Below are 15,581 nucleotides of genomic sequence, written 5' to 3' on the forward strand. Positions count from 1 at the left end.
TGATGGATCAGTTTTACAGCAGATTACAAGCAGCTAAAAGAAATTAATAAACAGGAATATAGGTCAGAAGAAAATATTCAGAAGGTAACCAAGAGAGCAAAATATAGACATGAAAAAAGAACTTAGGGAATACAGTGAAGAAGTAAAATGTATGTGTAATTGGATTTCTAGAGGAAGAAGAGAGAATGGGGCAGAAGCAATAATTGAAGAGATAATGGACAGGGATTTTCCAAAAATGATGAAAAAACTTCATCTTAGAAATACCATACACCTTAAACAGGATAGATACAAATAAAATTCTATATATATGCATCATATTAAAATCACTGTAAACTAAATTTAAAGAAAAAATCTTAAGAGCAGTCAGTAAAAAACAAAAAAAAACAACAAAAAAAAGAGGAGACTTTAAAGTAGCAACAGAAAACTGTCAGATGACTTCTGAATATAAACAACAAAAACTAGAAGGCAGTGAATTTCAAAGTACTGAAACAAATGACAAACTAGAATTCCATACCTAATTCAAAACTTAAGGTGAAATAAAGATATTTTCTGACAAACATATAGAGAAGAGACCTGCATTGAAAGAAATTCTAAAGTGTTGTTTAAGATGAAAAAATGGACACAATGGAGGCTTGGAGAGGGCAGAAAGAATAAAAAGCAACAGGAAGGGTATACATTGGGTAGATCTAAAAGAACATTGATTGACTGTGTGGAACTAATAATAACGTGTCGTAGGTATGGCTTAAAATATACAGAAAATTAAAGTACCTTTTTAAAAAATGACATAGGAGCCTGGAGATGGACATGGGAAAGTGAGTGTTATTTGAGATCAGGTATTCTAAGGTCCACCTTGTATTTTTGAAGAAAAGGTAAAAGTCTTAATTTATGTTTGTCTTTGATAAATCTGAGATACCTGTTGTTAATCTCTAGGTGACAACTGAGAGAATAGTGAAAAATGTAAAACCTAGCAAGCTGATTGTGCCGGTTTGAATGTATTATGCCCCCCAGAAAAAGCTATATTCTTTGATGCAATCTTGTGGGGCAGACATTTTAGTGCTGATTAGATTAGAATTCTTTGAGTGTTTCCATGGAGATGTGCCCCACCCAACCGTAGATGATAACTCTGATGAGATAATTTCCATGGAGGTGTGGCTCCACCCATTCAGCATGGGCCTTGATTAGTTTACCGGAGCACTATATAAGCTGAGACAGAAGGAGGGAGCTTGCTACAGCCAAGAGGGACACTGAAGAATGCCCAAGAGCTGAGAAAGGAGCTGCAGATGAGAGACAGTTTGAAGACGGCCGTTGAAAGCAGACTTTTGCTCTGGAGAGGCTAAGAGAGGACAAACGCCCCAAGAGCAACTGAGAGTGACATTTGTGAGGAACTGCAGCCTAGAGAGGAATGTCCTGGCAGAAAGCCATTTTGAACCCAGAACTTTGTAGCAGACACCAGCCACTCCTGTTACTCAGCTAACAGGTTTTCCGGACACCATTGGCCATCCTCCAGTGAAGGTACCTGATTGCTGATGTGTTACCTTGGACACTTTATGGCCTTAAGACTGTAACTGTGTAACCAAGTAAACCCCCCTTTTATAAAAGCCAGTCCGTCTCTGGTGTTTTGCATTCCGGCAGCATTAGCAAACTAGACCACTGATGGAGGAAGATAATGATAAACTCGAAAAGAAGCCAAGAAAACAGGCAAAGGCATATGACAGGAGTCTAATCAGATAGAAGATTATACATTTAGGCACAGGTTTATAAATAATTTACATTAAATGTAATGAATACAAATTAAGAACTGTTTATCAAATGACACCATAAATAGCATGAAGAGACAAGCCATAGAATGGGATAAGATATTAGCAATATGTATAACCAACAGTGGGATCATATCTGGAATTTATATAAAGGACTCCTAAAAATCAATAAAGAAATGGACAACTCAATACAAAAATGGGTAAGAGATTTAATTTAAGTAGGTATTCACAAAAGAGGAAAGACAGATAACCAATAAAACATGAAAAGGTACTAAATCTCATTAGTGGTCTGGAAAACCTAAACTGAAAACAATGACAGTATTCATACCCACCAGAATTGCTAAAATAAAGGCCGACAATACCAATGGTAAAATTGCATAATTCGTGGAATAATAGTAGCTTTCATATATGGCTGTGGAAAGCTGTTTGGTGTTATCTACTAAAGTTGGACATACTCATGGCCCTTTACAATTCCTCTCCACTCCTGGGTAAATGCCCAACAAAAATGTGTGCTTGTATGTATCGAAGGTATTTAACAGAATGTCCATAGCATCACTGTTTGTGATATCCTCAAACTGGAAATAACCCAAATGTTCATTAATGGGAAAATGGATAAATAAACTTGATTTATACAATAAAACACCTTAGATCAATGAAAATAAACACACTGCAACTACACAACACCAAAATGGATGCTTCTCATAAACATTTTTTGAGGGAAAGCAAGTAGACATTATAATATATAATATTGTGTAACTACATTTATATAAAATCCAGAAACTTGTGGAACTAATTTATGATGTTAGAAGTATGGCTAGTACCTTTTGGGAGGTGTGAGGGGTTTTGGGGGGCACTTCTGGCATTTATGTTCTATTTCTTTTTTTTCCCCTCTTTTTTTTAAATTGTGAACTTTAACATATATATATACATAACAGTGATAACTTTCAAAGTACGATTTCACAAGTAGTTAGCAAATTTCAAAGAATGTTATGGGTCACAGTTCCACAACTTCAGCCATTTCCATTATTATAAAATGTAACATACACATAGAAGTTGTCATCTCTCGATGTATAGCTCAACAAGCAGTCATATAGGTAATTTCAAAAATTGCTATGGGTTACATTTCCACAGCTTCAGTTCTTTCCTTATTATGCAGTACAAGTTATATACAGAAGGATGAAGACCTTCAAGGTACAATTCAGTGAGCATCTATAGAGCCAATCCCAAAGGATGCTGTCGGCTACAGTTCCACCATGACATTTACCCCCTTCCAGCCATTCCAACACCCCAGCATCCAAAAAATATGTAAAGCCAGTATTCATAGACCTTTGTTAAATCTTACCTTATTTGTTGCTATCCCTTCCTCTCACTTAATATCTTTGTTCATCTTCAGGGATGTCTAGAAGCACCCTAACTTGTTTATATTGAAAGGGGTTGTTGACAGTATGGGGAAGGGGGCTGCATCTGATAGTTGATCTTAAAGAGGCTGTTGCCTCTCAGTTTTAGTACTTGTCTGGTGTAGGAACACTCTGGTGGATTTAAGTTTCTGAAAGATAAAACTTAGCGAATGCTTCTTTTATAGAATCTCAGGTAGGGTCCTAGGTATTTGGGGACTACTTTTGGTAAGGGCATGGCAAACTGTGGCCATTTGGGATGTCTAGCTGGAGCTTGCATAACAGAAACCTTCAGGAAAGCCTCTTGACTCTATTTGGGATCTCTCAGCCACTGTGACCTCAGCTTGTTACCTTTCTTTTTTCCCCTTTTTGGTCAAGTAGGCCTTTTCAGTCCCTGGCTGCCAGGGCCAGGCTTATTCCTGGGAGTCATGTCCCTTATTGGGGGGGAGGTTAATGAATTTATTTGCTGAGTTGGGCTTTGAGAGAGAAAGGCCACATCTGAACAACAAAGGAGGTTCCCTGGAGGTGTCTCTTAGGCATAAGTATAGGAGGGCTCAGCCTCCTATTTACAACCCTAAATTTCACAAGTGCAAGCCTCAAGTCGAGGGTTTGATTTATTAAGTAGTGGGTTCCTAACTTTACTTAATATATCTTCTATCCCAAGATAAACGATCAGTTTCTTACGTTACCTTCACCTAGTTGTACAATTTTCATCACTCTCAACTTGAAACAATTATCGTAACGTAATACATCCCAGAGCTCTTATCAGCTGCTAATTATTTATCACTAGCATTAGTGTAGAGTTGGTAAGATATTCCTATTAATTATAGTCATTAATGTCTAATGGGTAGTTTTTCCATATCACCCTGTTGTTAACCCTCTGCACCAGTGTCGTACGTTATATCATGCTAACGCTTATTTAGGTTTGTGGTGCTACTCCTGGGTTACATGCCTTTAAACAACCATTTACAAACATGTTTGCCTTCAATGCATCATTGATACTTAGAATCCTATGTTCTATTTCTTGATCAGGATATTGGCTACATGGGAATGTCCACTGATTGATTTATATGTACACTCTTTTGTATCTGTAATACTTCAACAAAATAGGTTAAAATGTATTTGAAAGAGAAAAATTTTCTTTTGTTCCACTGATTTTCGGTTTTAAGTCCAGACCTTTGCCATGATCAGACAGCTTAACTTCCATCACCTTTCTGCAGACAGATTTTTATGGATAATTGTTCTATTTTTGCTAAGGTCTGTTAGGAACAGGCTTGAATGAATATATCCAATCAGGATTTGTTGCATCTTCCTTGATTTTTGCATTTATTAGCTTGGCTTTACAAGGAATTACTGTCTTGTAGGTCGTGATAAATTGTGCCATTCCTAAAGGGCTGAAGTACAATCAAGCTACACAGACCTTCCACCAATGGCGAGATGCTAGACAGGTGTATGGTCTCAACTTTGGCAGCAAGGAGGATGCCAATGTCTTCGCAAGTGCCATGATGCATGCCTTAGAAGTGTTAAATTCACAAGAAACAGGTAAGGTGTCCTGCATTACTTTTATCTTTGATCTGATGTCCTATATATGTGTTTAGGCAAATCTTTACTGACCAACTTTTAAAACATGTATATATTTGATACAATTCTTGTATTTCTACTGTTCTTTTACAAAAAAAAGTAGACCCGAGTTTGTTGATAATAAACATATACTCTGGGAGGATAATCCTATGAGTCGTTAGAGTTTAACACTCTCATTTGAAATAATTTAGTTGTGTTCATTTTACTCCAGAAACTCAACTTTTGTTGCAAGGAGATAAGGCCGAGAGAAGATGCAGTGGATAGAAATTCTGCATATTTATCATCATCTTACTTTCTTACTTTCTTTGAAGAAAGGCATGTTTTCTAAAACAGTCTTCAAACCACTGTTGAGCCCAGGAGCTACAAGTCCAACTAGGTCACCATCCTAGCAGATAAAAATTTGATTCTTGAAGTTGTTTAAGGTCTTAGGGGTGCCCTCAGGTGGTACAAGTCCTGAATTGCATCTCCTCTGACACTGCATGTTGATTAGAAATAATTCACTTGAAAAACAGGATTTAAAACTGTATGTCTCAGGGATGAGCCCTGTTTTGGTTTAGAAAAATAGACCGAAAAAGAAATATATCAATGTGTGGTTAACTCTTTGGGGATATAGATTTTTTTTCATATTTCAGTTTTTGAGCTTTCTAAAATGAACATATAATCAGAAAATAAATTATATATAGAAGCAATACAAATATGATTACTCTTGTTACGTTGTATATTTAGTAGTGATCCTAAATGTGTGCTGTAAACCAAATTTATTTAGGGGAAGTTCTAGACCAAAATTTGATGTTTTGTTGAAAGTACAGAATATCAAAAACTGTTATAAATATATTAAATTATATTTATACCTTGCCTTATTCTAAAAGGGATTTGAAGCATCCAGCTTATATGTTATTCTCTTTCAAATATGAATTTTCAGAGCAAGAAGACAGTTTTGGGTCTTGCAGAAAAGGTCTTGCAGAAACTTTATAGATGTTTTATATTAGATCTTCTTTTGAGGAGGTTAAAGATCTCTATAAATAACTTGAGTATAGAGTTATAGTTTGTCTGTTTTGAGAAAATAAACCACTGGAACATCCTCTAGTTTCCCAGTAAGTCAGAAAATAGAATAGAGAAGTCTGTCTTGTATGAATACCCTTGTGTGTAGAGATGGTCACTCTAAGTCACTGTACTTTTCTTACAGGTATCAGTGTCTTGTTGGCATTCTGTTGAGGGTCTGAATTGTTTTCCTGCCACCATAGTTTTGCCATAGGGAAGAAACTAGTGTTGTGATTCTTGATATCTTATTAAATAGATCAGTTACATAGTAGTTAATGGACCAAAGTTTGGACTCTCTATTTATGACAATAGCATTTGGTTTTCCCATGTTTGGAACAAACTAACATTTTTATTTTTAAACTTTGCAAAGTATATCCAGTGATATTAGGAGCTAAATAATACTAATTAAAAGTAGTTAAAATTATTGTTGTTCATCTTGTCATTGATTTCTTTTTTAAAACCAAATTGGTAGGATTGTTTTTATCAATGAGTAGTCATATAGTTTGCTTTAAAAATGCAAATGCTAATTAATGTTTTTTCTTCTGATCTTGATCTTTTGAAATTAGTGAGTCAATGTGAAGAACTCAATTATATTCTCTAAAGTAATAAGCTTTAAGACACAATGTTTTCTACTTTATAGTGTAGAGTGTTCAGTTATAGAAAGTTTGGCAAATAGGAAGAAAATTGCTCATCATCTCGTTAGTTACACAAGTGTTTTGAAATAACATTCTTCTTAGATGATTTAGAAACTTTATTGTCTTTGTCCCAGTCTCAACTAGTAATACCGTGGCCTGAGGAAAGAGAGATAATGTTGGAAGAAGTTGGTCTATCCTAGCAATGTCCTTGCATTGTGGACCAAATCACTGGCAGAAAGCTTTTGTTTCTGCAGTTTTTTCATCTGAGAAAACAAGGCAAATAAAATGGCAGATATTCTAAATGGTATAATTTATTTAGGAAATGACTTTTCTTAAATTACTTGGAGTTAAACTCTAATTTCAGATTTTTTTAATCCATTAATTGGTTTGGAAGTGTCAGCAGAGAAAGAGGAAAATGCTAATAAGATGTGTCCTTGAGAAGGGATATAATTTCTTGTGTAGATATCTAAAGTAGAATAGGTTTGTATCCTGCCCCAGTATTATTCCGTGGGCCTCCTCCCCATCCACCTAAACAAACATACCCAGGAATGTAGCCTCTCAGCTTGATCATATTCCCCTGCCAAAGCTGTTTGCTTTGGGTTTTGCAGCCAATTTCCTATTCAAATCTTCTATTATTTTCTTTCCAGTACCATGTTGAAAAAGCTTAACTTGCCTCTCCCTTCCCTAAACAATATAACCATTAAAACTCTGACCAAAGGCAAAAGAAACTATTCATAAAGTAACTACAGATTATGAATTATAAGATTGTGAATTATTGGTAGTCCATGTTGAATATTTCTACTTATTTATTTATTTTTTGTTAATGTCAGTATTATGCATTGACTGTCATTAATGGTTAATCCTCAGCGATTTTCAAACTTTCTAAAGTTATGGACACCTTTGCTTAAGCAAAATCTTTTGCAAAAGCTCGGTGTACAAACAGACAAAAGTGAAGCTTCCCTGATGGGGCCCTGAGGCCCCTACATGGTTCTCCAGAGCAAAATTTGAAAACCACTGACTCATCTTTCTTGTCAAAACCAGTCAACACACAATTGCCCCTTCCTGGCCACCTCATCTCCCAAGTCCCCCAAATCCTCAAACAAAAAATTTTCTTTTTAATTAAGGAAAAACAGCCTTTGGGGCTGATCATACTGACCATGACGAGGTACTCTCTGTGTATATGTTCAGTATTTCCATTTCTTTTATGAAAAGGGTGGTTGGCAGGAATGTTTTCCTTTATTTTGTTTTTAACTTGGTATGCAATTATCTAATATACTGGAAAGTACAGAAGGTGCTAAATACAGTGAGTTATATTTGGAATTTAAAAAACACAAGTCACATGTTCTAACATTTTAGAAAAAGAGCTGAATTACTGCTCCTCCTTTTATACCAGATGCTGTAATGTATCTCTTTGTCTAATGGAAATTGACTCAATTTTAAATGAGTATGTTCCATATGCATTTTCCAGACTGATGTTTTTGGCTTCTGTGTTATTTATCAAGTTTACATTTACAGCATTTTTGTAGATAGTAGTTATGGATCATATAAAATATAAAGTCAATCCTTGTGATTATTGGTGGAGATTTTCACAATCTGTTTTATTTTGAAAAAGTTTATAATTCATTTCAAAATTGGAAATAATTTTTAAAATCCATATTTGTTTTAAAAGAAAACCATCTAACAGGCAGTAAAATTATTCTACTGCTTTTGTTCTACTCAAACAAGATTAAACATGTCTTTCCAAAAGATAAGAGTCAATCTCAAAACATTATACCATTAACTAAAAGACTACTTTTGTTAGGTTTTAATTTTTTGTGTATTGAAAATGAGAACACAAAAGATACCCTCCTTATGTTTGATATTTTCCTCAGATTTTATAAATATCGATACTCCATTTTTTTCTGAAAGAAAATTTGGCCTGACATGCTTTCCGATAGAAATATTTGTGTAAATCTTACCTCAGTAGTTTTTATTCTCTTCATGACTTATATTTTGGAGTTAATTGGGTAAAAAAAGAATGTCGAATTTCTAGAAATACTTTGTTTTTAGTGACACTTATTTTTTCAGTCCTTTTGGATTACACATATTCATAGGAGCAATTTTAAGCTTGTATCACAAAAATGCTGTCAAGTAAGCATGATTTGACCATAGTTACTATGGTAGGCACTGGGAATAATACTAAAATAAAAGGCCTATCCCTTGCCCTCTGGGATTTCACAGTTGAGCTGGAGCTAGAAACAGGGCAGCAAAATTAGAATACCTTTTGTGAGATGTTATAATTGAAGTGTGCTGAAAGGCCTTTGGAATACCTGACAGGAGTTGTAGAGTCAGGGAAAGCTTTGAAGAGGAGAAGATGCTCGAGCTGTGTTTTGAACAGGGAGGCCTCGTTCTAGATGGAAGAACCATTTAGATAGGCTTCGAGGCATGAGCACATGCAGTAAGTTGCGGCTTGAACATGAGAATTTATTTGGGGGTTGATGACAGGACAGTAGACTGGAAAGGTTGTGACAGGCCTTGTGTTCTTGCTCAGGACGATGCATTTTATCACAAAGGTGGTGGGGTCATTGTAGGGTGCTAAATAAATGTTTACTGTGATCAGATGTGTGCTTTAGTACAAGTGTGATGGATTGGTGAGCATGTGGTTTCAGGCATGAAGGTCATTTTAGGAGGCTGTTGTAATAATATCGATGAGAAAGATGAGGCCTGAACCGAAACGGTAGAGAGGAAAGGAACAGAGTGAAGAGGAAGTGTTTAATGGTCACTGTACCTGCCAGGCATTGTGCTAAGCATTCTATCTGTGACCTCATTTAGCCATTGAAACAATTCTGAGATAGGAATAATGATCTACTATTTATTGGGCACCTCTGTGTGCCAGATACTAATATGACACATACATTACTGGTAACCTTTATAACAGCTCTGCGAGGTTGGTGGTATTTTCCTTATTTTACAGATGGGATTAGGATTGTGGAATGTCACTGAGCTGGCCCAGGAGCCCACAGCTAGATGCTAGCTAGCATAAATGGCATTTGTACCTGAATTTAGCCTCTTTCTGCTATGGTCAGTGAGATTTAATGGGCAGGACAGGAAGGAAAGAATGGTATTTTAAAGTGATTCACCAGAGATGGGGAAGAAGAGGATGGGAAATGTCTTTGGAGGAAATAGAGGGCAATGTATGGCAAATTTGGTTTTGGACACACTGCATTTGGGGCACTGTATTAATGCTTTCATAAAATCACATGTATTTAGACCTGGAAAGTTTCCCAAAAGTAATTTTGGACAGTGTTTTTCCAATTGTTTTAGCTTTCCTAAACCAACTGAATCTTGCTGGAGAAATTTCATTTTAAGACAGATAAGGCATAACTGCCCATCAGTATTTAAATAAGTAACAGGTTTGGGAGCCAGGTGGGTAGGACAGACAGTCTTTTGGTGGGCTTTATTGTGTACTGCCTCATTCTCATAATCATCACTTCCAAAGTTTTCCCCATTTATAAACTCACAATCTTTACCTTAATGTGAGGTCAATCTGTAAGCATTGTCACTCCCACTTTCTAACTGGGGAGATTGGCGTGGAGAGGTGGGACTGCTCTAAAGTCGTACATTACCTAGAAGAACCACAACTGAGATTTAGGCCAGTTGTGGTCTTTAGGCCATTTCTTTTTAGTATATACTTTTGCTTTTCAATTCAAGATCTTCAAAAAACGTTTTTAAAAAGGTTTTTGAGGAGTCAGTTTAGGATGAGATAATAGGTCTTCACTGTGATTTAGTGAAAAGAACTTGGACTTGTGGTCAAAAGACGTCTGTTCCAGATTTGCCTCTGCCTCTGGTGGCAGGTTGTCTTCTCTAAAGCTCTTTCTTTATTAACATGGATCATGTTAATACCTATGTTAGGCTATTGTTTTGGAAATTAAATGAAGTAAAGACATTAGTATTGTTAAACTATAAAATGTCAGTTTTGATTAAAGATAGAAAATTCTACTGTGTTGATTAACTTGCTTAGGTAGTGGAGGGACTCTCAAATTTTCTCTACTCTCTTCTCTTTGTCTACAGCCTGTTAAACACATTTTTTGTTTTGTTTGAGTGTATCTATATGCAAGAGAAAGTTAGACACAAATCTTGCCTCTTATAGGGGAGATAAGGTACAACTTCAGTAAGAGAGAGAAAGTTATATCTGAAGTACACTGTGCTGTGGGTATAAAAGGGGGAGGACATTCTTCTAACTGGAGCAATCGGGTAATTGTAACGACAAGATGGCTGGCTCTTGGAAAAATGAGTAGAAGGGTAAAATGTAGGCATGAAGAGATGAGGGGGAAAGGCATATGAAGCCCAGGAGGGTAGCATCTGAGTACAAAAGTAGAAAGAATGGGATGTAGTTGCAGAGCCGGGGATTCTTTGGTTGGGCTGGTGGGAATAAAGGCAGAAAGACAGGTCTGATTAAAAAGGGCCTTTGAGAACTATGGGTGACAGAGATTTAGTGTAAGTTTTTGAGCAAGTGGAATAATATAAACAAAGCCGTATTTCAGAAAGCCAACAGAGGGTTGAAAGGAGAGCTACTGGAGGCTGAAAAACAAGCATTCAGTTCCTGAGTGGAGGCAGAAACAGTAAGAGTAGAGAAACAAGTTCAAATAGAAGAGAGTACAGTGATAAAATCAGGTGAGTTTAAACAGGAAACCATATTGTGCTATTTGTCCTCCATCCCCTTAAGTATAATTTTTTTTCATTAAAAATGAGTTCTGTATATGCTCTACATGTTCCCTATGAGTTTAATGTACAGCCTATCTTGTTTATCCCAAAATGTTGTGTTTAGAACACTTAAGTTTTATTAAGCCTTCTTCTCTTCCTCCCTAACTACCATGGTTAGCATCAGTGCTTTGTCTTGGAGTATATCTGGCATAAAGGTTTGATAAGTTCTGTGGTTATGAATTTTCATGTACTGAGTTTACTTCTAAGGAGTTATCTGAATAGGACTCGTAAAATTAGATCTAACACTTTCAGTGTTAAGGCTGTTTGGGAAATGTTTCTAAATAAACCTCAAGGATTCAAACTCCAAAAAAGAAAAAGAATTCTGGTGACACCTTCTCACATAATAAGAATAGTGCTTTCTGGGAGAGTATCGTATTTGTTTGTTGGTGATGTGGTACCTAAAATTACTTCTGCTATATTAAGAAAATCTATAGTTTGAGAGAAATATATGAAAAATGAAAATGTAGTTAAGCATAAGTTTGAGTTTTTACTGTAAACCTGAGTCCAGGTTTTAGAAAGAAAAGTGCATAGACACCTTTTGGCTTTGATAGTTTACACTGTGACAAAAACACTTCATTAATTTCTTAATTAAATTAAAGTGAAATTAGAGAATGAATTTGTTAAGCCCAGAGTTTAGTAATTTATCAACAGAGTTATCCTGTGTGTTATGTATGAATGTCCTTTTCCTTGTGAGACAGTTCAGTGCAGATTAGAACCGTGATTTTCAGCTTGGCACCCACAAAACTATTTAAGTTGGTCTGAGATCATTTTTAATGTTTTGAAAAACTAAATAAGCAATGTACATACATTCTGCATTCCAGTGATAGGGTTATATTTATTAACTCAAATATTAAACTTCTCTTTTGGGGGCTATAATTTACCAATCTTTAGAGGTTCCTATCTAAAATTAATCAGAACTGTTAGTTATCATTTTTAAAGTTTGGGGATCAGGTGATTGATTGTGCCAGATTACTAATAAGGAAAGTTAGTCACAGTATCTGAATTGAACATGACCAATTATATATCTTCTATTACTTGGGAAAGAACAAAGATTAATGATAAACAAACTTTCTTTGCACAGACTTACTCTAAATATGGAGTGCGAGGGGGATTGGTTAGTATAATAAAAGGGTTTCTAGCTTTTGAAAAGGTTAGGGGGCTGCTGAATTAAGCTTCCGGTTTCTTTGGCCCTACTGGTGACAGCTTGCAGCCTCAATTTCCAGCCTCTCTTCTAGCCTTGCACAACCAAGTTCTATGAAAGAATTCAGCCCTACAGAAAAAGATTTAGTTGGCCAATCTCTCGACTGGTTAATTCTTTACCTACAATGGATGCCTTAGGGCATGAGGGTGAAATTCTCTTGGAAGGCTGCTGACTTTAACTTCTTTTTCCTTGGTCTCCCTTTCTGCTTTTGCTTTCTGATCTCCTTTTCACCTAAAAGAACTATCTTACAGTTGAGAACTGGCACTGGGATCAGAAAATGACTGTGGATTAATATGAGAAATACTTGTATCTCAGATCTGTCTCATTTGTTCAGTATAGCTTGTTGCTTTCTCTGACGCTTAAATTCATGTTCTTCTGTTTCTGGTTACTTGGTGTATTTGTGGCTTCTCTTTTTATGTTATATTATTTAGATTGTATAAATGAATTTTTAAAATACTGTTTCTATGCCTTTCACATTTTTGATTGCTAGGTGTTTGAGAAAGCTGCTTTAGTTTGACTATTACTAAGTCTAATATTGCATTTTTTCATAGGCAAGGCTTTATTTTACAATAAGCTTGAAATTTAATTGATAGTGCTGCAGTGACTCTAGGATGTCATCCATGATTTTGCTTATCCTGAATGAGAATAGTAATTTGGATGCAGTTACTTTACTTTAAAATTCACTCATGAATTTTAATCATATTTGTTGCTTGATTTTAAACAATAAAAAAACTTCTGGTACTCTGGTACTTCTTTGTAGGAGTTTTCATCATTAAACAAGGATACAAGGGATAAGGGTGGGAGGGTTGCTTTAATAGAATAAGATCTATCTTCTTGCCCAATGATGATAAGGAATTAATTGCTGGAACCATTTCTGCTCTGTGTGACCAATCACAACATGCAGTGGCAACCACACCTATTTCATAGTTTTTACACTTTAATTTCAGAAATGCTTTTATATAGTAAGTGTGGACGTGTGCCATTGTGGTTTCCATGTTAGTATTCGGCAAAGAGCATGCTCGCATTGGTGCAACTGGCTCTGAATTAACATTACTGTTTAACGATCTAGACAATATGGGAAAATTCTAATCATTCTTTTGAAGATGGTATTAATAGTGATATCTTTGAAAATCAGCACATTATCTATAAAGAATATTGTGACATTATTGCATTCATCCATAAGAATTCCTAAGAGATAGATGGTCTTAAAATCTGAAAGAAGAAATGTCAAAGTGAACTGATTTAGTTGTACACCTTTTAAAACACAATGCAAGGTGTACAATGTTACTTTCTAAGAGAGAAACAAAAATGAGTAATTCAAAATTGCTGACCTCAAGGGGCTATTAATTGCATAGAAAATATAAAACATGGTCAGAAATATCTGAATTGGCAGGGCAGTGTAAGTACCATGAATGAATGCAGGGTGATATAAGAGGAATAAGCAAATGTAGCATGCTACTACCCATGTGAAGATACCAAAATAATTCTTCTAAGGTAGAGCTGCCATTTCAAAGGTTTTGAATTTCTGAGATGATTCACACTAGAAAACAAGTGGTTTCTGTTATCTGGAAATTTTCAGGGATATTTGGCTATGACAGAGCCATTTATGTAGGAAAAAAATTTTTCTCAAGCTTTAGCATCCTACACCCCCAGTAGTACAAATGACATGAATGCCTGGGAAATGGGTCTCTAGTCTCTTCTGCAGATAATACTTGAAATCCACCTTATGTTGATAAGCGGGTAGAGCAGGGTTTTACTTACCTGCTGCAGTGTGTACCAGCTAACTTTGCAGTTACCTTGGAGTAAAAGTTTCCATTGTTCTTAGAACAAAGTCCGGATTCCTTAACGTGACTCACACATCCTTCGCGGCCTGTCTCTCTAGACTCTGCATTAAACATACTACTCGTCCTGCATCCAGGCCCCTTTGCCTCCTGTTCCTTCTTTCTGATGCACAGTGCCTCCTCCCCCAGGCTAAACTCCCTCTCTCTGGTCTCAGTTTAAACATTATTGGTAGTCTCCTTCCCTTATCTCCCACCCCTTAAACACACACATACACTAAGTGAATGCTAACTGTGTGCACACAGTAGGTGACAAGTACAGACATGGCCCCTGGCCTAATGGAACTTAAGAGCCTAGTGTGGGAGAGAACGCTGAATAAGTGTTTGCACACATTATTATTTAAATACATTTGTCGTAAGTGTTGAGAGAGGGGAGTCGAAGACGTTATTAAAACATAATTTAGAGAACCTTACCTAGTCTGGGGAATCGTCTGTGAGGAGAAAAAGTTAAAGCAAGCACCCTGAAATTTTTTTGGTGTTGTTTTGTTTTTGTTTAGCTGAGGGAAGAGTAGTGAAATGCAGCGGTCTTTAAAGAAAATCATGGGCAGCTATTGATAAAAATTTTGTCACCTTTTTTTTTTTTAAACGTTGCCTACTTCAGGGCATACTGTTCTATATAGTTTTATGTCTTGATTCTTTCTACTTTATATCATGTTTCTTTAATAATAAATTCATTATAATTTCCCCTTTTAATGGCTAGATAATACTCTACTCTGTGTGTATACTATAATTTACTCAGTCATTCCCCTAATTATGGTTTCTAATTATTTGCTTTCATAAATAATACTTGAGGTAAACTTTTTAATATATAAATCTTGATCAGTGTTTTATTTCTTTTGGAGTGCATTTTTAGAAATAGATTATGGGATCAAGGGACATGTGTAGTCTAGATTCTTGGTACATATTACCAGATCACTTTCCAAAACAATTTTGCCAGTTTACTTCTTCTGTGAAAATTTGTTAAAAGTGTTTCAGATCTTCTAGCTCTTAAACGATTTTTCTTCCTTTATACAGAGAAGTCAGCAGACCTGGTGACAGCTCCATTTCTCTTAACTTAGTCCACTGGGCTCTCTTCTCTCTAAGTCTTTTCTTCCTCAGCACTGTGTGACTTGTGGCCTAAGTTTTCTCTTCCTTACGTTTTTCCAAAATAATTTAAGCTGTTAAGTTCTAGACTGTATAAATAAATTTAGCAGAACCCAAATCAGTGACATTGCTAATGCAATGGCACTTACTAGCAGATTTTACTTGCGCATGAAGATCAAATTACTTGAAGCATCTCTTTCAACAGGCCAAAAGATACATGCATGCTTTTAAAAATGTGGTCTGCAGTACCATTAGTCTGGACCAAGAAATGTGATTCATAAATAGCTCTCAAGTATATGTAGTGTATT

General features: G+C 35.8%; 1 protein-coding gene across 3 annotated transcripts in view; it reads left to right on the forward strand.

Annotated features, from left to right (window-relative positions):
* ENAH (ENAH actin regulator) overlaps positions 1–15,581 on the forward strand; it is a 153,820-nt gene that overhangs the window by 81,575 nt on the left and 56,664 nt on the right. For all 3 annotated transcript variants that reach the window (XM_037822891.1, XM_037822896.1, XM_037822899.1), the window contains exon 3: positions 4,516–4,693. In XM_037822891.1, the coding sequence (XP_037678819.1) occupies positions 4,516–4,693 (178 nt within the window). The remainder of the gene's footprint in view (positions 1–4,515; positions 4,694–15,581) is intronic.

The sequence above is a fragment of the Choloepus didactylus genome, chromosome 2 (assembly GCF_015220235.1).
Source record: "Choloepus didactylus isolate mChoDid1 chromosome 2, mChoDid1.pri, whole genome shotgun sequence".
Taxonomy (NCBI): domain Eukaryota; kingdom Metazoa; phylum Chordata; class Mammalia; order Pilosa; family Megalonychidae; genus Choloepus; species Choloepus didactylus.